This window comes from Trachemys scripta, chromosome 1 (genome assembly GCF_013100865.1).
Source record: "Trachemys scripta elegans isolate TJP31775 chromosome 1, CAS_Tse_1.0, whole genome shotgun sequence".
In the NCBI taxonomy this organism is placed as follows: Eukaryota; Metazoa; Chordata; order Testudines; family Emydidae; genus Trachemys; species Trachemys scripta.
The window spans coordinates 143,149,008-143,174,451 of NC_048298.1; the positions used below are offsets into that span (position 1 = coordinate 143,149,008).

Below are 25,444 nucleotides of genomic sequence, written 5' to 3' on the forward strand. Positions count from 1 at the left end.
CTAACTGTCATCTGTAACCTATCATTTAAATCAGCTTCTTTGCCAAATGACTGGAGGATAGCTAATGTGACGCCAATTTTTAAAAAGGGCTTCAGAGGTGACCCTGGCAACTACAGGCCAGTAAGTTTCACTTCAGTACTGGGCAAATTGGTTGAAACTATCATAAAGAACAAAATTGTCACACACGTAGATGAACGTAATTTGTTGGGAAATAGTCAACATGGTTTTTGTAAAGGGAAATCATGCCTCACCAATCTACTAGAATTCTTTGAGGGGGTCAACAAGCATGCAGACAAAGGAGATCCAGTGGATATAGTGTATTTAGATTTTCAGAAAGCCTTTGTCAAGGTCCCTCACCAAAGGCTCTTAAGTAAAATAAGCAGTCATGGGATAAGAGGGAGGGTTCTCTCATGGATTGGTACCTGGTTAAAAGATAGGAAACAAAGGGTAGGAATAAACGGTCAGTTTTCAGAGAGGTAAATAGTGGTGTCCCCCAGGGATCTGTACTGGGCACAGTCCTAATTAACATATTATTAAACAATCTGGAAAAAGGGGTAAACAGTGAGGTGGCAAAATTTGCAGATGATACAAAACTATTCAAGATAGTTAAGTCCCAGGCAGACTGCAAAGAGTTACAAAGGGATCTCACAAAACTGGGTGACTGGGCAACAAAATGGCAGATGAAATTCAATGTTGATAAATGCAAAGTAATGCACATTGGAAAACAATCTGAACTATAAATACAAAATGATGGAGTCTGAATTAGCTGTTAACACTCAAGAAGGAGATCTTGGAGTCATTGTGGATAGTTCTCTGAAATCATCCACTCAATGTGTAGCGGCAGTCAAAAAAGCAAACAGAATGTTGGGAATCATCAAGAAAGGGATAGATAATCAGACAGAAAATATGATATTGCCTGTATGTAAATCCATGGTACACCCACAACTTGAATACTGTGTGCAGATATGGTCACCCCATCTCAAAAAAGATATATTGGAATTGGAAAACGTTCAGAAAGGGGCAACAAAAGGAAATGTTATTTACTCCTTTTCATAATACAAGAACAAGGGGCCACCAAATGAAATTAATAGGTAGCAGGTTTAAAACAAACACAAGAAAGTACTTTTTCACGCAACGCACTGTCAACCTTTGGAACTCCTTGCCAGAGGGTGTTGTGAAGGCCAATACTATAACGGGGTTCAAAGGGGAGCTAGATAGATACATGGAAGATAGGTCCATCAATGGCTATTAGCCAGGATGGGCAGGAATGGTGTCCCTAGCCTCTCTTTGCCAGAAGCTGGGATTGGGTGACAGCACATGGATCACTTGATGATAACCTGTCTGTTCATTCCCTTTGGGGCACCTGCCATTGGCCACTGTCAGAGGACAGGATACTGGGCTTGATGGACCTTTGGTCTGACCCAGTATAGCCGTTCTTATGTTCTAATTAGTACCTACGTTTCCAGAAGCAATATTGCTAAGTAAATGAGACTTGGTTTCTACTTATATTCGTGTCCTGGGTTCTATTCCCACCTTTAGCTGAACTGACTCACTTTCCTCATATATAAATTAGGGAGAGTGATAGATGTCTGTCTTGAAGAACAGGGATATGAGGCCTTGGTCAATACACGATTGCCTGGAAATTTGTAGGGCAGGTAAAAGAAGCATGAACTCCTGGTGGTGCCTAATCCAGTGCACAGGGGTGCTGGAACAATTTTTATAGCGAGGGTGCTGAGAATTATTGAACCAAACTGTAAACCCTGGATATGATGGGAACCACTTCAAGCCAGGGCGTGCGGCAGCACCCTAGTTCCAGCACAGGGGTGGGCAAACTACGGCCCACAGGCTGGATCCAGCCTGCCAGATGTTTTAATCCGGCTCTCGATCTCCTGCTAGGGAGCAGGGTTGGGGGCTGCTCCACACGGCTCCCAGAAGCAGCAGCATGCCCCCCTCCAGCTCCTATGCATATGGGCATCCAGGGGGTATGGGCATGGGTATATGGGCATGCCCCTGCCCCAAGAGCCATCCCCACAGCTCCCATTGGCCAGGAACCGTGGCCAATGGCAGCCGCAGGGGCGGTGCCTGTGGACGGGACAGCGCACAGAGCCATTTGGCCATGCCTCTGCGTAGGAGCTGGAGAAGGGAGATGCCGCTGCTTCCGGGAGCTGCTTGGGGTAAGCGTCGCCCGGAGCCTGCACCCTTGCGCCTCCCCCTGCACCCCAACTCCCTCTCCAGCCAAGATCCTCCTTTCACCCTCCGAACCCCTCAGTCCCAGCCCGGAGCACCCTCCTACACCCCAAACTCCTCATCCCCAGTCCCACCCCAGAGCCTGCACCCCCAGCCGGAGCCCTCACCCCCTCCTGCATCCCAACCCCAATTTTGTGAATATTCATGGCCCACCATACAATTTCTATTCCCAGATGTGGCCCTCGGGCCAAAAAGTTTGCCCACCCCTGTTCCAACACCTATGCCAGTGCACTTTTCTCTAAGCTACAAGATACTGTGGGAGGGGTGTCTTTCTGGCCATTCTTTTTCAATTCTTGTGAGCCAGACTACACAGCTCTGAAACATGAGCAGCATAAGCTTGTGCAATTCAGTTCTGATGCTGAGCAGTTCCCTACAAGCCAAGACTCGCTCACTCTCCAGAGCCAATCCAAATGTCTAATAAATTCTTATTAATAAACTTTTAGAGCTTGACCCTGATGCCTGACGCCTGATCACAGCATAGGCAGTCTGGGGATATAGGTTGCATCTGGATCCTCCCCACAATTTTCTCTGTAGCTCTTCACAAAAAATATGTATAAAAAGTTTGAGATTTTAAAACCAGGAGAAGTGTTTCCTGCATACCCACAATCATAAAGCACATTGAGAGCCACGGGTGAATGAGCACTACGTAAATGTAAAGCATCAAATCAGATTATGCTTAACCTTAAATCTATGCTCAAGTGATTTGCTGAAGAGAGATGAATAACTGATGTGCTTAAAATTAGGCATATGCTTTTAAGTGCTTTGCTGAACTAGTGCTTTCAGGGAGTGGGTTCAGGATAGACTGATGTAAACAGATAAAGGTATTGGCTGGGTGTCTGGGGAATAGACAATACAAACCAGTTTGCCTGGAAACAAGTAGTGAAGCTTCAGGGATTCCCAATGGGAAAGTAAACAGACTCCAACATGCAAGGGTGGTTTGCTGAACTGAGACATTATAATAGCAGAACATATTGTCAAGATCAATAATTATGAAGCTTGAGATTTACAAACTGATGGCAATCCTGAGTTACTAGGGTTTAACATCTGGACTTTTCAAACTGAAAAGTATCACATTAGAATCATAGAAATGAAGAGCTGAAAAGGACCTCAAGAGGTCATCTAGTTCATCCCCCGCTTTGAGGCAGGACCAAGTAAATGAAACCAGCCCTGACAGGTGTTTGTCTAACCTGTTCTTCAAAACCTGCAATGACAGGGATTCCACAACTCCCTTGGTAACCTGTTCCAAAGCTTAACTACCCTTATGGGTAGAAAGTCTTTCCTAATATCTAACCTAAATATCCCTTGCTGCAGATTAAACTAATTACTACTTGTCCTAACCTTAGTAGACATGGAGAACAATTGATAACAGTCCTCTTTATAACAACCTTTTACATATTTGGAAATAGTTCAGAGGATGGCAACAACCATGACAAGAGGTTTAGAAGAGCTGACCTATGAGGAAAGCTTGAAAGAACTGGCCATGATTAGTCTAGAGAAGGCTGAGGGGGGGGCATGATAACAGTCTTCAATTTGTTCACATCTTTCTTAAAGTGTGGCACCCAGAACAGGACACAGTATTCCAGCTGAGGCCTCACCAGTGCTGAGAAGAACAGGACAATTACCTGCCGTGTCTTGCATACAACATTTCTGTTAATACACCCCAGAATGACATTTGCCTTTTTCACACTGTTAGTTACTATTCAATTTGTGATTTACTATAACCCCCAGATCCTTTTCTGCATTACTGCTGCTTAGCCAGTTATTCCCCATTTTGTATTTGTGCATTTGATTTTTCCTTCCTAAATGTATGACTTTGCTCTTGTGTCAAAGAGAGAGACCAAGCAAGTAATCCAGCTCCTACTGAAATTATACATCTAATATTACAGAAATAGTAAGTAATAGCAAGGAAATGAGTTAGATTATCTTTTGTTTTAGCTTGTGAATTTTCCCTATGCTAAGAGGGAGGTTTATTCCTGTTTTTTGTAACTTTAAAGTTTTGCCTTGAGGGGAATCCTCTGTGTTTTATATCTTATTACCCTGTAAAATTACCTTCCATCCTGATTTTACAGAGGTGCTTCTTTTACTTTTTTCTTTATAATAAAGTTCTGTTTTTAAGAATCGGATTGGGTTTTTAGGGTCCGAAAAACCCAAGGGTCTGGTCTGTGCTCACCTTGTTTACCTATTTGGTTGGTATATTATTCTCAAGCCTCCCCAGGAAAGGAGGTGAAGGGACTTGTGGGGGATATTTTGGGGAAACAGGAACTCTAAGTAGTCCTTTTCCTGAATCTTTGTCTACCTCACTTGGTGGTGGCAGCGATACCGTCCAAGGACAAGGAATTTGTGCCTTGGGGAAGTTTTTAACCTAAGCTGATTGAATATAAGCTTTGGGGGTCTTTCATGCAGGTCCCTACATCTGTACCCCAGAGTTCAGAGTGGGGAGGAAACCCTGATATGGTGGCAGCATGGTGGGATCATTTTGAACCAGAAGCACAGACCTCAGGATATTAAAAGGACATTTCATTTTTTCTTTTGGCTGCTTGAAAGCCAGGAAGGTGTTTTTTTAAAAGGACACTTTTTTTTTTTTTTTTTTTTTTTAGATGAGAGCAGCTGGAGTTTTTTTTTTTTTTTTGCCTGGAGGCAGAGTAGTTAAGTCCTGCAAGAAAATTCATAAGCTAAAACAAAAGATAATCTAACGCATTTCCTTGCTATTACTTACTATTTCTGTAATATTAGATTTATCATTTCAGTAGGAGCTGGATTACTTGCTTGGTCTCTCTCTGTCTCGGAGAGAACAACGACACACACAGCACAAAGCAAAAAACCTTCCCCCAAAGATTTGAAAGTATCTTCTCCCCTTATTGGTCCTTTTGGTCAGGTGCCAACCAGGTTATTTGAGCTTCTTAACCCTCTACAGGTAAAGGAGGGATTTTATGCCACCCTTAGCTGTATGTTCATGACACCTTGTCTTTATTTAATTTCATTTTATTGATTTCAGACTAATTCTCCATTTATCAAGATCATTTGGATTCTAATCCAGTCCTCCAAAATGCTTGCAACTCCTCCCAGCTTGTTGTCACCTGCAGCTTTTACAAGCAGATTCTCTACTCCATCATCCAAGCCATTAATGAAAATATGGAATAGTACCAGATCCAGGACAGACCCTTGTGGGACCCCACTTGATATGGCCTCCCAGTTTGATAGCGAACCAATGATAACTACTCTTTGAGTACTGTCTTCCAACCAGTTGTGCACCCATTTTGTAGTAATTTCATCTAGGCCACATTTCCCTAGTTTGCTTATGGAAATGCCACATGGAACTCAATCAAAAGCCTTACTAAAATCAAGATATATCATGTCTATAGCTTCCCCACTATCTACTAGGCCAGTAAACCTGTCAAAAACGGAAATCAGATTGGTTTGGCATGATTTGTTCCTGACAATCCCTTCTTCTAGATGGAACTGCATCTACTCACCTGACATATGTTGGGTCAGTTCAGTACACAGCAACCCACATTCAGCATCATGTCAAGTCTTGCACAACTTTCCACACAGTCAGCACAGACAGTCACTGATTCATATTGGTCTTCGGCTACCAATTGTCATGAGCACAAAGCAGCAGCGGTGGAACCTGCACAAAGCCAACTGGGAGAAATACAGCAAGACACTAGAATGGAGTGTCGTAACAATACTGCCCCACCACATCCCAACAGAGCAGGCTTACTGGCGTTTCTGTAGAGCCATCTACAAAGCAGCCACCAGAGCCATTCCACCTGGCTATCACCCTGTGTACATCCCCTGCCTTGAAGAAGAGTGTGCCGCTCTACTCAAGCAGCATGAGTCATGAATGGGTTATCCCAGGGGTCTGTTCTAGCACCAAAATAAATGGTCAGGGCCTGAATGCATAAAAGGAGTTAGGTGCCTAAGTCCCATTTTTGGGACCAGTGTGATGCACAAAACTTCTGCCAAGCCCTATAGGTGCCTAAAACTGACTTGCATCTGACGAAGTGGGTATTCACCCACGAAAGTTCATGCTCCAATACGTCTGTTAGTCTATAAGGTGCCACAGGACTCTTTGCTGCTTTTACAGATCCAGACTAACACGGCTATCCCTCTGATACTAAAAGTGACTTGGCGCCTATGTTTTTGCATTAAAAATTCCCTGGGTGCTTATGTTTGTGCATGTGGGCATGCACACTGCTGCCTCACTCCAGGTACCCAGGCACCTATCTTCCACCGAAGCCCCAGAGTCATTCACAAACCGGGAGAAGATAGGCATTCGACCCCCTAGATCACAGGTGAGCCTGATCCAATAGGCATGCTCAGATGGAGTTCACACAAAAGAGGTTGGGAGGTGGGGTGGTGAGGAAAGAGAAGGAGGGGCTTCCTCAAAACTTTTAGCCCAGTGGTTGGGGCACTCACCTGGGAGGTGGAAGACTCCCCAGTTCAAGTCTTCCCTCCACCTGAGGGTGAAAAGGGATTTGAACAGGGCTCTGCCACTGTTTGGGTGCGTGCCCTAGCTACAGGGCTATGAGATACTCCAATGTGAGGAAAAAGAACGAGTACTTGTGGCACCTTAGAGACTAACCAATTTATTTGAGCATAAGCTTTCATGGGCTAAAACCCACTTCATCGGATGCATGCAGTGGAAAATACAGAAGGAAGATATATATACACAGAGAACATGAAAAAATGGGTGTTGCCATACCACCTCTAACGAGACTAATCAATTAAGGTGGGCTGTTATCAGCAGGAGAAAAAAAACCTTCCTAGTGATAATCAGGATGGCCCATTTCAAACAGTTGACTAGAAGGTGTGAGTAACAGTAGGGGAAAAATTAGCATGGGGAAATAGGTTTTACTTTGTGTAATGACCCATCCACTCCCAGTCTTTATTCAGGCCTAATTTAATGGTGTCAAGTTTGTAAATTAATTCTAATTCTGCAGTTTCTCATTGGAGTCTGTTTTTGAAGTTTTTTTGTTGGAGTATTGCGACTTTGAGGTCTGTAATCGAGTGACCAGAGAGGTTGAAGTGTTCTCCGACTGGTTTTTGAATATTATAATTCTTGACGTCTGATTTGTGTCCATTTATTCACCTCCCCCCCCCCATTTGTTAAACTTTTGAATACCTTACAACACCCCAGGGGCGCTGGAACAATTTGCATAGTGGGGGAGCTGAGAGCCATTAACCCAGCTGTAAAGCCTGTATATGATGGGACCCACTTCAAGCCGGGGGTGCACAGCAGTAACCCCAGCACCCCTAGTTCCAGCACCTATGCAGTACCCCGAGCCAGGCGCCCCGCAAGCGGTAGCCCTGGATTGCCTGCCCCTAAATCCCGCCCTGTATACAGCTCTGCAAAGCAGCCCCTGAACTGTGTTTGTGCTGTCAGCTCTTTGGGGAAGGACTGGCATCGGCCCAGCTTTAACCCAGCAACCCCGTGCCTGGGGTCTCCGGGGTACGGCTAATACCGATCTCCTGCTCGCCCGGCAGGGTGGCTCTGCCCTTGGCGCCCGGAGAAGCTGTGCCCGGGGAGGGCGGTATCTGCGTGGGGGTCCCTGGGTGTCTCCCCAGGGCAAATGTCGCTAGCTCGTGGGGCTGGCACCGAGCCGACTCGCCCTGCAGGCAGCGCCGCTTCCCCTGGGAAGCTCCGCGCAGGTGCCAGCTTCCCGGAGAGCCCCCGGCCCGCCTCTCCCAGCTGAGCGGGCGGAGGCCCGCAGCGTCCCCATGACTTTGCTCAAGGTCCTGCCACAAGTGGGGCCGCGGCGCGATTTCCCCCGAGACTCCTGGGGCGGGCGCCTGAGAGGGCCCCAAGGGCTCCCGCTGCAGAGAGGTAAAGGGGGGGGGGGCGGCATTGGGGCAGACACGGGGCTGGCGCTTCCCAGACCGGACAACGGCGGGCGGAGCAGGGACTGGCCCGGGGGCTGCGGGGTGGCTGAGTTGGGTTGCGCCGGGGCTGCGAGCGGAGACTGGACCCCCGGGCCCTGCTCATGCTTGCGGCCTTGGCGCTGCTGGGTAAGTTGCGCTCCGGAGCTGGGGGCGGCCGGCCTGTGAGAGGGGCCGGACCCAGCCACTGCCCCCCCCCAGCTCACAGCGCGGGGCAGGCAGGAGCAGAGCACCCCCGGTACCCCCCGAGAGTGTCCCCGTGACCCTGAGAATGGCCCTCCCCCGACAGCGCCTCGGCACCCCGCCCTCGGGAGCGCCCCTGTTCCTGCTCTGTGAGCGCCCCATACCCCCTCCTGAGAGTGCATCATACCCCCACCCTAGAGTGCCCCCGCCCAACAGCGACACCCTGAGAGCATCCTCTGTGCCTCCCCCAAGAAGGGCTCCATACCCCATGCCCAACTGCGACACTGGGAGATCCCCCCATACCGCCTCGCCTGACAGCACCACACCCAACAGCAATGCCACAATACAGTCCTTATACCCACACCATCCAATAGCGATGCTGCAAGAGCAGCCCCATATCCTGGCTTGACAGTGCCCTGGCTGTACCCCCCACCCAAGAGCACCTCCCATGCCCCCTTTGAGCATCCTCAACCCCCCTGCTGAGAACACCCCTGTGCCTCCTGATAATGCTCCCCTAACCACCACCTGGTAGTGATGGCAGAGGAGTGCCCACTGAGAGAACCTCCTGTGCACTTGACAGTAACACGGTGAGAGCAACCCTGTACACTCGATAGTGACACCGTGAGAGTGCTCCCCATAGCTCCCACCCAAAAACACCTCCCATACATCCTGCCCAAAAGTGCCCCCATATCCCCAGAGTGCTCCATGTACCCCCACCCAACAGCGATGCTGCGAGAGTGACCCCATATCCCCTACCTGACAGTGGCACCACAAGAGTGCCTGTCTCCCCCTAGAGCGACTCCATTTCCCCCACCTGGTGGAGATGCTGTGAAAGTGCCCCCCTCACTTGCACTGGGTTGCTTGGAAAGGGTTGCTAGAGCAGGCCCCATCCATGCTGTGAGAGGGGTTCTCTCGGGGCCATGCTGTACCCTTTCATGGCAGCCCTGGCACTTTTTGTACATAAATTGCATGGATTGGATTTTATTTTCATTCCATAATTTGAATTTCAGAAGATGTCCGACCCACAAGAGCAGCAGCGGCAGTTTGGAATCATGTCCGAAATCCCTGGTGAGGTCAGGGGCCTAGCCAGAACTAGGTGCCCGTTGTGCACAGAGCTCTTCTTGGCCCCCAAAATCCTGCCCTGTCTACACACGTTTTGCATGGCCTGTCTTGAGCAGCTGGAACCCTTTTCAGTGCTCGGCTTCCAGGCGGAGGATTCAGACTCTACCTCAGATGGGTCGTGGCTCCAGGATCATCATCAACCACTGCTCAGCGTCCTTTGTCCTGTCTGTGACACAGAGGTGGATTTGCCACCAGGCGGCATTAATGACTTGACCACTGACCACCTGGCCATGAATGAGGTGTTACTGGAGACCCTGCAGGCGCAAGGCCCAGGAATGCTGTGTGACCTCTGTGTGGATGGGGAAGCCGTGAAGCACTGTCCCACCTGCAAAGCCAATCTCTGCCACTTCTGCTACCAGGCTCACAGGTATGGGAGGAAGCACCAGAGGCAGAGAGCAGATGTGTAACTAAGCCCTTCCAGGCATGAAGACTCCATTGCTGTTTCTGGTCTTACACAAGTATATGTACTATATATACGGTGCCACCTGTCCATGCATGCATGGTAACCAATTAGGCCAGAAGTGTCCACTTAGGTGTTTGGTGTCTGATTTGAGCCTGATTTTTGGAAGTGTTGAGCACCCACCACTCTAAAGGAAGTGAATGGGAGGTGTGGTTGCTCAGCATCCTTGGAAATCAGGCCCTGGATGTCTCAGGTGGGCCCCAAATATTGAAACACCCAAATTAGTGAACAACTGTGAAAATCGTACAGTGCCTCGCCCATTGTGGCCACGGCTGTCAGGAGCCTGCCCACACATTCTCTTCCTCCTCATAGCCTAGGTGGGGACAAACAAGAGAGTGGACCGTGTGGGAGAGCTGCACTCATCTACCTAGGCTGATCTGGTCCAGAGACACCATCCACCGGTCAATAAGTCCAAACTTTGGTAGATGTTCCAACAGACATTTGTTTATTTTACATTTAAGTGAATGTAGTGCAGCAGAAAAATAAGAGATTGACAGCCCTGGAGACTGAAACCTGCTGTTCCCAGAGCAGGTATAACCAGGGCAGTGGCAGTGCAAACTCCCTGCTTATCCAGTCCTGTTCTGGAGGGACCCCAGCTCGAGAGGAGAGAGGGCAGTTCAGCCTCCATTGGGCCTTCAGCCCTTGGCCTGTCTACTGAGGTTGCCTGCAAAGAGGCAATTTTTAAAGCAATAATTGTTTGTGTGTATGTTTAAAAGTTACTTCTGGGTGAATTTGAGAAGAAAATTTCAGCCCTAAAGAGAAAAGGGTAGTGTTGGGCAAATCCTGATGTTAGCGTAGCTACACGGCTTACTTCCAGTCAACTCTGTCCATGTATATACTGCTCCTGAAACTGTTCCATCTGAGTGTCCACAAACATTCATGAACGTATCCTCATAGCGCCCTGCAAGCCAGGCAGCCAGTAGCTGTAACACAAGCAAATTTCCCTTTGCTTTGCAGCATTTAAGGCAGTTGTAGAATGAAGCTGCAGTAGAGTGAGTGAAAATTGAAGAGGTGTCAGCGGGGGGAGGGTGTTTCCAGGTGAGGTTTGAAAAGAGCTGAAGAGATGATGAGGCAGAAGTACAGGGTGGCTGCCACAGATGTAGGTGCTGCAGAGGAGGTTCTTGCATCAATAGTGGTGTGACTGTGTGAAGAGACAAAGAAGTGCAGTGTTAGAGGAGAAAAGAGATGAGATCTGTGAGGCTAGCTGGAATATGTACATGGTTGGTGGGGACTGGAAAAGGACTTGGTTTAGAGCCATTTTGGCAGCTCTAGACTGCCAGGGAAGTCCCCTGGCTGGGGTAGCGCTCTGGGCCTGTTTCCTCCTTGTTTAGTGCCCTCCAACATTGCCAGAATGCTTCAAAGTGTCCTTTGCATTACCAAGAATCAGGCTAGCTTCTCTACTGCCTCGCCCATGTGTAGACACTTATACCTGTGCAACAGGGTCTTGATTCCCAGTCGCCCTGCACTTTGTACAATCAGTTACACCAGGGCAAAATGTTACTACTCTACATGGGTAACCTCTTACACCAAATTTGACTACACAAGATGCTGGACAGCAAGGAATTGAGCCCCAGAACGGCAGCTTTTCATACTGATATAAATAGCCATCCAAGGACCAAGGTGCAAGGCAGTAAAGAATCCAGCCTAAGGGGCCTGACTCCAGTCTCATCTACTGATATCACTTTTACACTGAGGTCACTCCATTAATATCAGTGAAGCTGCTCCCGATCTATACTGGTGTGAGATCAGGCCCAAGGAGGACCACTGGGAACTGGGTCATAGGGAGCCAATGGAGTTTTGTGAACATGGGAGTGCTGTTGTCATGCTGCTTGGTGTACCGGTGTGGGATTTCAGCAGAGGTGACATCCAGGGAGTGTTACAGAAATGGCACAAGGTAGCTGTGCAGACATAACACAAGTGAGAGCACGAGAAGAGTTCAGAGAATGAGGCAAAAGGAGAAGTCTGAGAGCGCCCTGCTCTGCCCTGTGGCGGTTTTGTGCTGCTCAGGTGGTGTAAAGCAGCTCTTGAGCTATCTTACTGTCTCCTGCGGGATTTCCCCTGCATGGGAGAATCCTTGGCTGGTATAGAGCCATCTTAGCATATCCTGCCCCTCCTCAGACACTCACCCTTTGGTGTAGGGGGTATGGCCAGTGGAAGGAGGCATGGTTAGGAGTCCCTAATGCCCTGTGGATCCCCCAGCTGCTAAATGTCCCAGGGGGGCTGTTGGCAGGCAACGTAAAATAGAACAACCTTGAGACTGCTTTGCCGTGTGTTTGGTACTGGCCTGGCAGCTGGATGGCCCCAGGAGCTTTCTGCCCTGCCCCCACCTCAGCTGTGCTAAGCAGGAACAAGCCCTGAGTCTAGAAGAGAGGTGGCATTTGGATTTAAGAATATTTAGTATCTTACCATAGGTCCTTGTTTGACTCTTGCCTGGTCCTGATCTCCCATCTTCCCTTCAAGGATATACGAGTTTTTGTTTGAGTGAATAAAAGGCGGGTAAAAAGAGACAGATTGACAGGTAAGGAGCCTGACATCCCCTCGTCATTCACGGAAGAGGCAGTGGCTCAGCAAACTTACTCCATGCTGCTGCCTGCCAGCCCTCACCTGGTGGCACCGACCATCTTCCTGCTGCACTCATCACAGTGGGCTCTGGGGTCATTGCAGCTACCCTGCTTCTGGCAGGCTCTGTAAAGAGAGACTACCTGTACTAATGGTGTGACAGCTACCCCCCCTGGTCCTTGTATAACATTCTCCCATCTGAGAACAGCATTGGCAGCATGCAGGGAGCCAGAGAGCAGCTGCTAATTAGCACAAAGTGGGGGCAGGTTGTAGATGATGTCCTCTTTCATGTGGAGGTGTGACTCAAGGAGATTAAAGATCCCATCATGCAACATTGCCATCTATTGAATCAGTCTGGAGTATCATATGTTGTGGCTTGTGGTCCATGCAGGTCACAGTGTGTGAGGGGGTCATCGACTGCTCTGTAGGAATCTGCAGGTCACATGTTGCAAGCCCAGATTTATCTCTTATACTTCCTTCTAGGAGACAGAAGAAAACAGCTTCCCATGCTGTGGTGGATCTAGAGGACCTGAAGGGCTACAGCCGGACTGAGAAGTCCATTCTATGTCCTTCCCACCCTTCAGAAGACCTGACACTGTTCTGTGAGCAGTGTGAGCAGCCTGTGTGCCGGGATTGTGTGGTGGGCAAGCACCGGCATCATCCATATGCCTTTACTGCCAATGTCATCCACAAACACGGAGATTCCATGCGGGACCTCCTCAAGAGCACCCAGCTGCACGTGGACACCCTAGAAGGGGCCCTACGCCATATTGAAGGTGTCAGCAGTGCCATCTGCAGTCATGTGGAGGCAGTGGCTGGGGAGATCTGCACATTTGCAGACGGATACATAAGGGCTATTGAAGAACACCGGGACCGGCTGCTGAAGCAGCTGGAAGACTTGAAGGTGCAAAAGGAGACCCTGTTGCACTTACAGAAGGCACAGCTGGAGCAGCTGCTGATGGACATGAGGACTGGGGTGGAGTTCACTGAGCGCCTGCTGACCAGTGGCTCAGACTTGGAGATCCTTATCACCAAGGGAGTGGTGGCAAGCCGGCTGAGAAAGCTGAATAACGCGGATTATAGCATCCACCCTGGAGTGGAAGATGGGATCCAGTTCTCTCCCCATGAGAAGGCTGGCCAGTGCTGTGGCTATGAGGTTTTTGGGACCATTCTCAATAAGGCAGTTGATCCAGCCAAATGTGTCCTGCAAGGGGAAGGTATGGGGACAACTTGATTCTGATTGACCAATGATAAAATAAAAGTGGGAGGGATTGGGGTGAACCCTACAAAACCCTATTATAGATGTCATTCCTTAACTGAGGGTGTGCATAACCACCTTGGGGGCAGCCCTCGAGACCAAAGACCATAGTTAATCCAGAATAGGTACAGGGCATGCAATAGTAGGTAAAACTTCTTTCCCATTGCTTTTTGTCATTGTCCCTCATCTCTGAACTGGATAGACCAACTCTGTGGCTGAGCAAGTAGTTCAGTCTCCCTGATACATGTAGTCGTTGGCCTCTGCTGAAACTGACCACAGTGGGGACCAGTTAGTGCATATTGTAATGTAGACAACTGTCCACCAAGAACTTTGTGAGACTGTCAGATGCATTTCATGCAGGCCACTGAGCATCTGTCAGATAGCACTAACTTTGGGTCACTCATAGCCTGGGCTAGATTTAAGAAGAAAGGTTCCTTGTCCCATTCTGCCACTTCCATATTGACTACAGTTGGAAGTGTGGCCTGCCAAGATGACAGCTCCCAGTATGCAATGCTCTGTCTTGATTGAAGTAGAAGGTCACATTGCACGATGGGACATATCATCTGCAGTCTCCACCTCCATGTTAAAGAGGGGAAAGGGGACTGTACTGGGCCCTGGACAGCAGTTAGGCTATCCCTATCCTATAGATTTATTTCACTGTACATCTCTAGTGTCACTGCTTTTTAAAAGAAGAAATAACTGCTATTACATTTCCTGAAGCAGACTGGTGATCATTTTACACTGGTAAGTCCGGGGTTGCGTTCCTTAGTCTAGGATCCTCTCTTGCCTGTGAGCTGTAACATACGAACTCTGTCAGGGAAAGGGAGGGAAAGAACCATGGCTGTCCCAGCCCTTTGCAATCAAAAAGCCACTCGTGTGCAAGGCCAGCATCCTATAGAGGCAGCTCACGCCAAAAGCCCTGGTCTCTGCTGCAGCCCCTTTACACCAACAATGGCCCTAAGGGACTGGAAAACCCGAGGAACCAGCCCTTGGAGAATATCTCCATTTCACGGGGGAAATCCTGCTTCTGTAGAGCCAGTGGAATGGCTCTGTATCCGCAGGGTGTGTATTGGGGGTGTAGCTGGGTAAGGGGATGAGGCTGGAGTGTCCTTGCACTCTGGCTCTTTTCAGCTGTCACCGTGTTCACTTCAGAGTTGAGCCTAAATTAGAGCAGCGCTTGTTCTGAGGACTGAAACAATCGCCAGCCGAACTCACAAAACAAGGGACTGCAAAGGAGCGTACAGCCCACTTCTGAGCTGCACCTTCCAATCAAGGCACACTTGCCATCTGTGGGAGGACTTGGCCAGCAGGACACTAGCAATGTGTTTGGTTTTACTTTTCATGGAAGGGGCTCAGCGAAGGGGAACCTTATAAAATCCTGGTTAGACAGAGTGAAGTACAGTGGGGGTGTTGGAAAGCTGCTGGCTGATGTCAAGTGTGTCTCTCCTCAGTCCTGTCTGGAACAGTACGGGACAGTTTGCTCTGTCTTTCAGATCTCCACAGTGCCCGTCAGAAGCAGCTGGCCAGCTTTACTCTGCTGTGTAATGATGCATCGGGAGAGCAGATGGGGAAAGGAGGAGAGCCCATCCGGGTCATGATCATCCACAAAGACAAGAAGGACTGGTTGGTACCTTCCCTGGGATGGCCAGAATGGTTTTGTTTGCCTTCTGTCTTGCTTTAAAATCTCTGCTACAGGCTTCCTCATCTCTGTCTCTATGCACCTCCATGTTTGCAGTCCCCTGTAAGTAAAGAGCTTCCATGGGCAGGCCAGGACTTACAGGGAGAATGGCACAATGGTGCTTCACCCAAGAGCTGTGGGCCCAAGTGCAGCCCTTATGGAGCTCTAAAACAGAGCTACCACCTCATGATTTTATCACAATATTTGGGCATTTTTAAAGGCATAGTGGGTGTAAATTACTCTGATCTGGCAGCATTTTACACCTGCTGCACACTGGGTGTCTGCACATGATCCAAGGTAACAGAGAACGAGGACTTTTGTTTCTGTTAACACCTATTTAAATTAAATGAGTGATTAACATTTTGTATAAAGGACGCCTTTGTTCAAGCATCAGTAATCTCTGTCCTTCAGTTAAGGTGACTGAGCTCAAAGGAAGCTTGAAAGCCTTCCATGAAAACCAGAGAAGCCCAAACTTGACATTCCAGGTATTACTAAGACAAAAACACAAGCAAAAAAATTATTTTGAAAGATGCTTTGAGGCCAGCTTTGGTATCAAAAAGCAGCAAGAAAGGGCACAAGTCCAATTTAAAAAAAGCTTTTGCGGATCACCTTTAAGAATGTAATCTGCTCCATTTTATGCAAGTTAGGTACAAGCAAGGGCAAGTTGCCAACATGGCCATTGTTTGGGTGTAGAAGAGAATATAATGCTAAAACTCTCTGTTATAGGGAAGAATAAGATCAGTTAGCATTCAGGACTCCAGCTTTTGCCATATATAGTCTGTGATGGGGTTTATGCCTTGATACAGGGCAACACCACAACAGTTGCAGCATAGTCAAAAATCATATAAAGGATAGGAAAACAACACTACATACGTAGCTATCTGTTGATCAAGGAGCACTGTCAGAGGATACGTCTCCAGTCCTTCCTCCTGCACTCTGCATCAATCAGGATGAATGAGATGTGTATACCACAATGCTTAGAGGGGAGAGAGGGGAGTAATTTTGTCTGGGGACTGAGGTGGCTGAAGTCACATTAGCGTGATTTTTCATTTCTGTGTATATATGATCACTTCATCCCCTGCTGAAATCCAGTCACCCCTAGGGTGAGACATAGCAGCTATGTAGTAACATAAAGCAACACTTATAACACAGTTTATGACAGGAAGTGAGGTAGGCGACTTTATTCGGTCAAACCAATAGGGGAAAACCAAACCAGGATTTCGGAAAGATTATAAACGGTCATGCTTCAGGGCACAATCAATTCTAATTAATGGTGGTTAGGAAGAAATTTTCCCCTGAGCAGGCTGTTCCATAATTGCCTGCTGCTGGGTTTCTTGCATCTTCCTTTAAAGCAGAACAGTACTGGCCACCAGCAGAGGCAGGCTACTGGACTAGTTGGACCACAGGTGTGATGGCGTATGGCAATTCCTATGTGACTTCCTCATGATTTCACTGGGATTTTCGCCACCTTGGTTCCTTGTGAAACCAGAATTGGGTTAATTTCATAAAGGAACAACCTGCCAGTAATGATCAAAAATAGGGTCACAATGTTAAAGATAAGAGTCATAGGCCACATCTTGGTTCTTAAGTTAGATGACTCAGCCCTCTGCCCTTCTTGTGCCTGCTGCTTCCTAACTGGCTTTTCTGCAAGCAGCTACTCTCTGAGACTGAGGCCTGGTCTATACTACAGAGTTAAGTTGATGTAAGGTGGCTTACAACAATCCAATTATGTCAGTGAATACACTGCAGCCTTGCTCCTGCCGATGTAAGTGCCGTACTACGCTGACATAATGACTCCACCTCCATGAGAGCCATAAGGCTTATGTCGTGTAGTTGGGGTGATGCAGTGTCTGTGTAGACATTGCCTTACTTACATGGCTGTTGGCTAAAATTCTTGTCAATTTCATAGCTCCATTGGATTGTGTTATTTCACTGCAAGATTGAAGTGTTCTTTATTAAATATTTGTTCCCCATGTAGATTCTTACAGACTGTAATTGAATCACGCCTTCACCTTCTCTTTGTTAAGATAAATAGATTGAGCTCTTCGAATCTGTTACTATCTGGCATGTTTTCTAATCCTCTAATCATTGTCGGGTCTCTTTTCTGAACTCTTTCCAGTTTAATCAACATCCTCCTTGAATTGGAGAGATCAGAACTGGATATAGTATTCCAGCAGCAATTGCACCAGTGCCAAATATAGAGGTAAAATAACCTCCACTCCTGCTCAATATTCCCCTATTTATGCATTCAAAGATTGCATTAGCCCTTTTTGCCACAGAGTCATAGTGGGAGCTCACGTTGAGCTGATTATCCACCACGACCCCCAAATCTTTTTCAGAGCCACTGCTTCCCCAGACAGAGTCCCCCATCAAGTAAGTATGGGCTACATTCTTTACATCCTTGATGTATACATTTACATTTAGTTGTATTAAAACACATTGTTTGCTTGTGCCAGCTTACTAAGCAATGCAGAGCACTCTATATCAGTGACCTGTCCTCTTCCTTATTTATCACTTCCCCAATTTTTGTGTCATCTGCAAACTTTATCAGGGATAATTTTATGTTTTCCTCTGGGTTATTAATAAAAATGTTATAGCGTAGGGTCAAGAACTGATCACGGCAGGACCTTGTTAGAAACACACCTGTTTGAGGATGATTCCCTGTTTATACATTTTGAGACCTATCAATTAGCCTGGTTTTAATCCATTTAATGTGTGCCATGTTAATGTTACATCTTTCCAGTTTTTGTTCAAAATGTCATGTTGTACCAAGTCAAATGCCTTACAGAAGTCTAAATATATTACATCAACGCTATTACCTTTATCAACCAAACTTGTAATTTCATCAAAAAATATGTCAAGTTAATTTGACAGAATCTATTTTCCATAGATTCATGTTGGTTGACATTAATTATATTACCCTCCTTTAATTCTTTATTAACCAAGTCCTATATCAGCTGTACCATTATCTTGCCTGAGATCGCTGTCATATTGAAAGGCTTATAATTAACCATGTCATCCTATTTACTCTTTTTAAATATTGGAACAACATTAGCTTTCTTCCAGTCTTCTGGACCTTCCCTGATATTCCAAGACTTATTGAAAATCAACATTGATGGTCTAGCGAGCTCTTCGGCCAACTCTTTTAAACTCATGGATAGAGATTATCCAGACCTGCTGATTTAATGAGTAATGTCAGTGCTGATGTACATTACATCCATGACTGAGTGGAACAGTGAATGCTTGTCAGGGAGAAGAGCGGTGTGGTCTCCTCAATGAAAGCTTCAGCTTTTCCATACTGGCTGCAGGTGATGTCTCCATCCTCTCCTGTGTGGCCCATGTTTCCAAGCACTGTGATGATACAGCTCTGAGCAGGGTTTTTTATTGTGAGAACTTGCAGTGGATACAGCTTGCAACATATGCACAATCTTTTGGACTGGCCCTGCTGCTTTCCAGGCTCACTAGTAAGAGTGAGAACTGGTCTTTAGCCTTTGCCCGTAGGAACTGAAAAAGCTCAAGTTTTCCTTCTTAAGGTCAAGAGCTTTGCCACTTCCTCTTGCATCCATGAAGTAGGAAAGAGAAGACTCCAGTCTGAAATCCAGAGGATGCTCTGACATTGCATCTGTCTTCCTCCCTCTGCTACAGTTTTTCTGCTTCTCCTCTTTCAGTACTCACTGGGTTGTTGCAAATCATTGCAGTATAACTGACTTTCTTTGATCTCCTTCGTATGGTACTGTGGCCTCTGATAGCTGTGAAATCTACAGCACATGCATCATCATTCAGGGGTCTTTTATACATGTACATTTTAGATCCCCGAACTGGGGCATGGGGTAAGAAGCTTCCTATAAATCTAATCCACAAAGTGATTACCAATTAGATCAGTTTTCTACACGTTACTGACCTTGTTTCCCTCTCTTTTTGTATTTATAGTATAATCAAGCCCAGCGTGTGTGATAAGAGGGATGGGACTTACCACATTTCCTACATCCCTGAGGAGCTGGGCACATACACTGTCTGCATCTGTGTCAAAGGGCAGCATGTACAGGTAACCTTTCAACTCACTGTGATTGATGTAGCTCAGGGGTTCTCAAACTTCATTGCACCGCAACCTCCTTCTGACAACAAAAATTACTACATGACCCCAGGAGGGGAGACCAAAGCCTGAGCTTTCCCGAGCCCTACTGCCCCTGGTGCGGGGGCCAAACCCCAAGCCCAAAGGCTTCTGCCCAGGTGGGGAGCCTGGACCCTGAGCCCTGCTGCCCAGGGCTGAAGCCAAAGCCTGAGCCCTGCCACTGAGGGATGAAGCCCCCGGGTGGCAGGGCTTGGGCTTAGGCCCCGGGTGGTAGGGCTTGGGCTTTGGCCCTGGGCCCCAGCAAGTCTAACGCCAGCCCTGGCAACTCTATTAAAATGGGGTCACAACCCACTTTAGGGTCCCAACCCACAGTTTGAGAACTTGCATAAGGGGCAGGGCAATAGTGAGTCAAGCCCAGTGAACTATTCCCATAGGTAACCAACCCCTGCACCTCCTAGCTCCATCTGCTCTAACCACAGACGCTTTCTTCCTTCTCTGTTATGTAATAGGTATTATTCCGTCGGTACCCTATCTGCATGCCCTGTTCTTCCCAGTGGAACTGAGGAACTTGACTCATCCCTTGCACCAGCTTTTTTCCCAATTCCCACAGCACCTAGTTAAAATCATTCCCCCACCTGCTGGTCTCTCCCAATAAAGGATCCTCCTGCAGCCTCCTGGAAAGCACTCCAATCCTGGCCCTTCCAACTTTGCTGCAGCCTGCTTTGGCCTCTCTCAAAACTCTCATGATACCCAAGCTCCCCGCTGATCTATTGCACCTCCCCGCTGCTGATTCCCTGGTCTGCCTCCTGCTGCCCACTCAGCCCTGGCTGATTCCCTTTCTAATTATCTACCCATTATCACTGCCAAGTTTTTAATTGCCTTTTGTGAGGGATTTTGTCAAAGGGATTTTGAAAGCCCAAACAAACGATCATCAGTTCTCCTTTATCTGCTATTTTGGCTTGCTCAAAAAAAATCTAGTAGATTGCAGAAGCTGGGTTTTCGTTTGTGGAAGTCATGCTGGTTTTTCCCTTTCACATTTTGTTCCTCTGGCACAGTGGTTCTCATACTTTTTTTTTCGCGGACCACTTGAAAATTGCTGAGGATCTCAGCGGACCACTTAATGATCTTTCCAAATGTTGTTTGTACCATTAGCTAACTATTGTAAAGCTCTTTGGATAAAAGCTCTCTATAAAAAAACTTAATAATAAACTTTTAAAATAAAAGTACACAACACATATTTTCATATCAGTAGTCTTACCTTTCTAATGCGATGGATGTGCCCTCTCTCGCCCACCGCAGCTGCCCCTGAGCTGGGGTTGGGAAGGAGAGGAGGGTTTCCCCCGCCACAGCAGCCACAGAGCTGGGGTTGGGAAGGAAGGCCGTCTCTCCCCGGCAGCTGCAGCCATGGAGCTGGGGAAAGTTGCCTCTTTCTGTGGCCGCCGCAGCCCTGCATGTCCCAAATTCCCCCCACCCCTCTTCTAACCCCACTGTACCTCCCACCTGCCCCGTATTCCCCCCAAGGCCACCACCTCACCTTACCTGTGCGTCTTCTCCAGGATCCAGGTATCTAATTAGTGGAGCCATGCCTGTGCAGCTCCACTAATTAGGTGGGTGGCCCTTCATTCTCTCGTGCTCACACCTTAGAGGCAACTATCCACGGACCACCTGAATTGAGCTCACGGACCACAGTTTGAGAACCTCTGCTCTAGCAGATTTGGTATTAAAGTCAGGTTCACTGGTCTGTAATTGCTAGCATCACCCTAGTAATTTTTTTAATTTGGGTACTTTTGATACCCTCCAGTGCCCTACTACAGTAGCAGGGTATGCTGGGCACACGATTGCCTCTCTGTTGTCTTCTGCTCTGCAGGGCTCACCATTCACTCTGACTGTGAAGAATAAATTCCGCAAACACCAGGGTGTGTTTCATTGTTGCACGTTCTGCTCTAGCGGAGGCCAGAAAGCTGCTCGCTGCGCTTGCGGTGGGACCATGCCAGGTGAGCACTAAGGCCCAGCTCCTCATAGATTCCAAGGCCAGAAGGGACCATTGTGGTCATCTAGTCTGACTTCCTGTGTAACACAGGCCATAGAGAAGATCCAAATAATTCCTAGAGCAGATCTTTTAGAAAAACATCCAATCTCAATTTAAAAATGGCCAATGATAGAGAATCCACCATGACCCTTGGTAAATCGTTGTCAGGGACCACAGGTCTTGAACGTTGGTCCATAGGGCTCTTAGGCACCAGTAAGTTCAGACATGCCACCCAGTGACTGCTAACAGTCCTCAGAACTAGAAGCTGAACTCTGACAGAGGACTCCAGTCCTGGGATCTGACTGGCGGAACTCTGGGGGTCCTGACTGTGTCCTTGCTTGTATTTAAACAGCACAGGAACAGGAAGTTGTTCATGCAGCTGGGTTGGCTCTGCTTAAGACTATTTCCCTTGTACTACCTGCTTCTACTGCCTGACTCTGATCTCCTGGTAACCTGACCCTGCCTGCCTCCTGGCACCTGTCAGTTTGCCCTCTCTCAGACTCTGATCTCCTAGTATCTGACCTTGCCTGGCTCCCGACTCCCGCTCTGACCACTAGGTCAGACCACCCATCGCCTGGTCATGACAGTTGTTCCAAATGTATGCTATATTTTCTATCTGAATTTGTCTAGCGTCAACTTCCAGCCACTGGACCATGTTATACTTTTCTCTGATAGGCTGAAGAGTCCATTTTTGAATATTTGTTCCCCATGTAGATACTCAAAGGTATTCTGGTGCCTAACTCCCACTGAAATCGAAACAGCTCTCCCAAAACTGTTTGAGCCAAGAGCATTTATCACATCCCCTCCCCTCTCACGTAGCACTGTGTTTATAATCACTATGGGCCCACTTCAGCCACGGCATACACACTCTTGACCTTGTGGGGCTGGAACGCTCTGAGCTCTAGCTCTATACATGATCCCTGGGGCCTCTTGAGAACATTCTTTCAGAGTTCAGCTTGGTCACTCATTTCATCAGCGCTGGTTTCCATGGCCCTGCACAAGACTCATGTTTGTCTTTGTAAGGTTTGCCTGTTGTAAAAGTAGAAATGACTTCTTCCATCCCCCATACTTGACATGTAGACAGCTCTGGCAGGAGCACACTCCCTGTCCGCGAGGTCCAGGGGGTGGTACAGGCTGGCATGGTGGGATTCAGCAGAGCTAAGATTCGTGATACATTGCAGGCAGTGCGAAGAGCATGAACAAGAAGGTGTACGTTTCTTAACAGTGGATGTCATCACGGTTCTACAGGCTCCAGCGCTCCCTCTTCACTTCACTCACATCTTCACTCCCTCTTGCTCTGCTCAGCAAGTCCAGCTGAGATAGACTCCTGGAAAAGACTGGTACACATTTCAGGGACTAATGCACCACAGCCAGTATTTGCAGTCACAACCCAAACAGCGTTTTCAAAGCAGAATAGGATTTATTAGTCAGCTGGAACAAAGCACTGGAAGTCCTTAGGTTAGCACGGAGCAATAAAGTTTAAAGCATAATCCATTCAGGTCAAGCCAGAGCAATTGACCAACCAACCTGTAGTGAACTCCATTTCCAGGCTCTCGCTCTCGCTCTCTCACTTCCTCAGTCAGTTCCAGTAGAGTCCCAGCCTCTTCCAGAAGCTAGCTCTTTATTCCTGCTGGACACATCTGTCCTTTGTTCTCCAGGCAGGGCCACGCGCAGTTCACAGCCTTCCTGGCCAGAGCTTCCTACTGGAGCTTCCTGCTGTTGAGTGTCAAATCAAGAGTCACTGGAGCGTGCATTGTCTCTCTAGACACCTTGTTGATCTGATCTGGATCGGTTTCAGCCAGTGCCTTAATGACTCTTGGTATCCTGCTGTTAATTGATTTATTTCATTAGACTGATTTAACACTTGGTAAGGGTTTCAGAGTAGCAGCCGTGTTAGTCTGTATCCATAAAAAGAACAGGAGAACACAACACAAGTACTCCTGTTCTTTTAACACTTGGTAAAGCAACCCACATCCTTTCATGTATTTATACCTGCTCCTGTATTTTTTACTTTATACATCCGAAGAAGTGGGCTGTAGCCCATGAAAGCTTATGCCCAAATAAATTTGTTAGTCTCTAAGGTGCCACAAGGACTCCTCATTTTTTTTGCTGATACAGACTAACACAGCTACCACTGAAATCTATTCCAGCAGTTCTCAAACTGTGGGTCGGGACCCCAAAGTGGGTCTGGAATCTGTTTTAATGAGGTCACCAGGGCTGGTGTTAGACTTGCTGGGGCCCGGGACTGAAGCCTGAGCACCACCGCCCAGGGCCAAAGCCCACGACCCACTGCCCAGGGCGGTGGGGCTCGGGTTATAGGCCCCCCACCCGGGCTGAAACCCTTGGGCTTCGTCCCCCTCACCTGGGGCAATGGGACTCAGGCAGGCTCAGGTTTCAGTCCCCCCCCTCCTGGGGTTGTGTCGTAATTTTTGTTGTCAGAAGGGGGTCGCACTGCAATGACGTTTGAGAACCGCTGTTCTATTCATTCCACCCGGACAGGGAGGTGACACACACACCTTTGTCTCTTAATCTGCCCTGAAAACAAACTTCATCCTCTCCCTCCCACCCCCCCAAGGGGGTAGCAATGCAACATATGGGTGGAAACTGAGGCATGCATAGGCCTCATAAAAATATTTTTTAAAATTTCCCTTTAATCACAGGAGTAATAAACCACTGGAATAGTTTACAAGGGCCATGGTGGATTCTCCATCAATAGCAAATTTTACATCAAGAAAATCTGCTCTAGGAATTATTTGGGGGCAGTTCCATGGCCTGTGTTATACAGGAGGTCAGACTAGATGATCACAATGGTCCCTTCTGGCCTTTGACTCCATGAATCTATTAATAGCTTTTTGTTGGGGATTACTAAGGGGGTCAACCCATGTTTTGTCCCTGTTTGACTGAAGGATTCTGGCCCTGCCAGCCCAAAGCAGGAGCACCTCATTGTGTGTGCCATGCCCTCTCAACAGGGCTCTCTCCGGCTGTCAGCCGGCTGGGGGCACACTCAGGAAATCACTAGAAGCTGGAACTGTCTCTATGCTATTTTCAGCAATGCTAATGGTGTTTCTCCTCTATCCTTGTGACGGGTAGGTGGGTACCAAGGCTGTGGTCATGGTCACAAAGGTCACCCCGGCTGTCCCCACTGGTCCTGCTGTGGCAGAGCAATTGAAAACTCTGAATGCTCAGCTGTGCCGCCTGGTGAGAACTTGCAGAGAAGCCTGCTCAAAACTGTGGCGCTCTGACTGTGGGGTAGAGGCTCCTAGACCTCGGGGGGTCTCCACTGGCTGGGACTCAGGCCTAAACCAACAGAAGTGCAGCGACTGTCACGTGGCCATCATTGCCAGGGAGCACCTTACCGAGATACAGAGCTGCTGTGTGGGCTGGAAAGGGAGACATGTTAAAATAAAAATGTGCCTTATATTCCATCCTGGGGCTGTGTGTGACAAGTTATTTCGTGTACCGTTGGGGGAGCCCTGGGAGTCACGTCACTGACTTCTGCACAGTGAGGAGAGAATGAGGAATTCCATAGTCAGTCTCTAAACTCCATGCCTGGGAGAACAGACTCAAGGAGGAGATATCAGCACAAACAGCTACCTCCTAAAAGAGGGTCAAGACTTGTTCTGTGAGGTCAACGTTCCCTTCCCCTGCTCCATTCTTAAAGGATGGTTACAGTGAGGCCAAAGATGCTGATTGTGTCACATTCCAAAAGGTGTTCTGCATGTGTTTAGAAAAGCCTTGGCTGGTTACATATTTCTTATGCCTCTAGCCAGGGCTAGATCCTGATCGCAGATGGGTGCAATACTACACAATCTCACTCAACGGATCTGCTACTTTACTCTCCCTAGCATCTCCAGGTGTACTGGCTTGGGCTGTATCTTTTTAGATCGCACAAATGAAGCAGGATTGATCTAGAACTAGGGTGGGGAACCTCCGGCTCATGAGCCAGATCTGGCCCC

The 25,444-nt window shown here is 47.8% G+C and overlaps 1 protein-coding gene across 2 annotated transcripts; it reads left to right on the forward strand.

The window, feature by feature from the left end:
* Positions 1-7,672: 7,672 nt before the first annotated feature.
* Positions 7,673-24,791, forward strand: TRIM45 (tripartite motif containing 45). 2 transcript variants are annotated; one of them, XM_034788216.1, is made up of 7 exons: positions 7,674-8,074; positions 9,321-9,799; positions 12,935-13,668; positions 15,203-15,332; positions 19,318-19,432; positions 21,327-21,453; positions 24,579-24,791. In XM_034788216.1, exons 2-7 carry the CDS (start codon positions 9,324-9,326, stop codon positions 24,728-24,730), a joined length of 1,734 nt encoding a protein of 577 aa, XP_034644107.1. In that variant the 5' UTR covers positions 7,674-8,074; positions 9,321-9,323; the 3' UTR covers positions 24,731-24,791. The 2 variants fall into 2 exon arrangements, with proteins under 2 accessions (XP_034644116.1, XP_034644107.1); XM_034788225.1 differs by lacking the exons at positions 21,327-21,453; positions 24,579-24,791 and adding an exon at positions 19,969-20,598 and having other exon boundaries at positions 7,673-8,074.
* Positions 24,792-25,444: the final 653 nt, after the last annotated feature.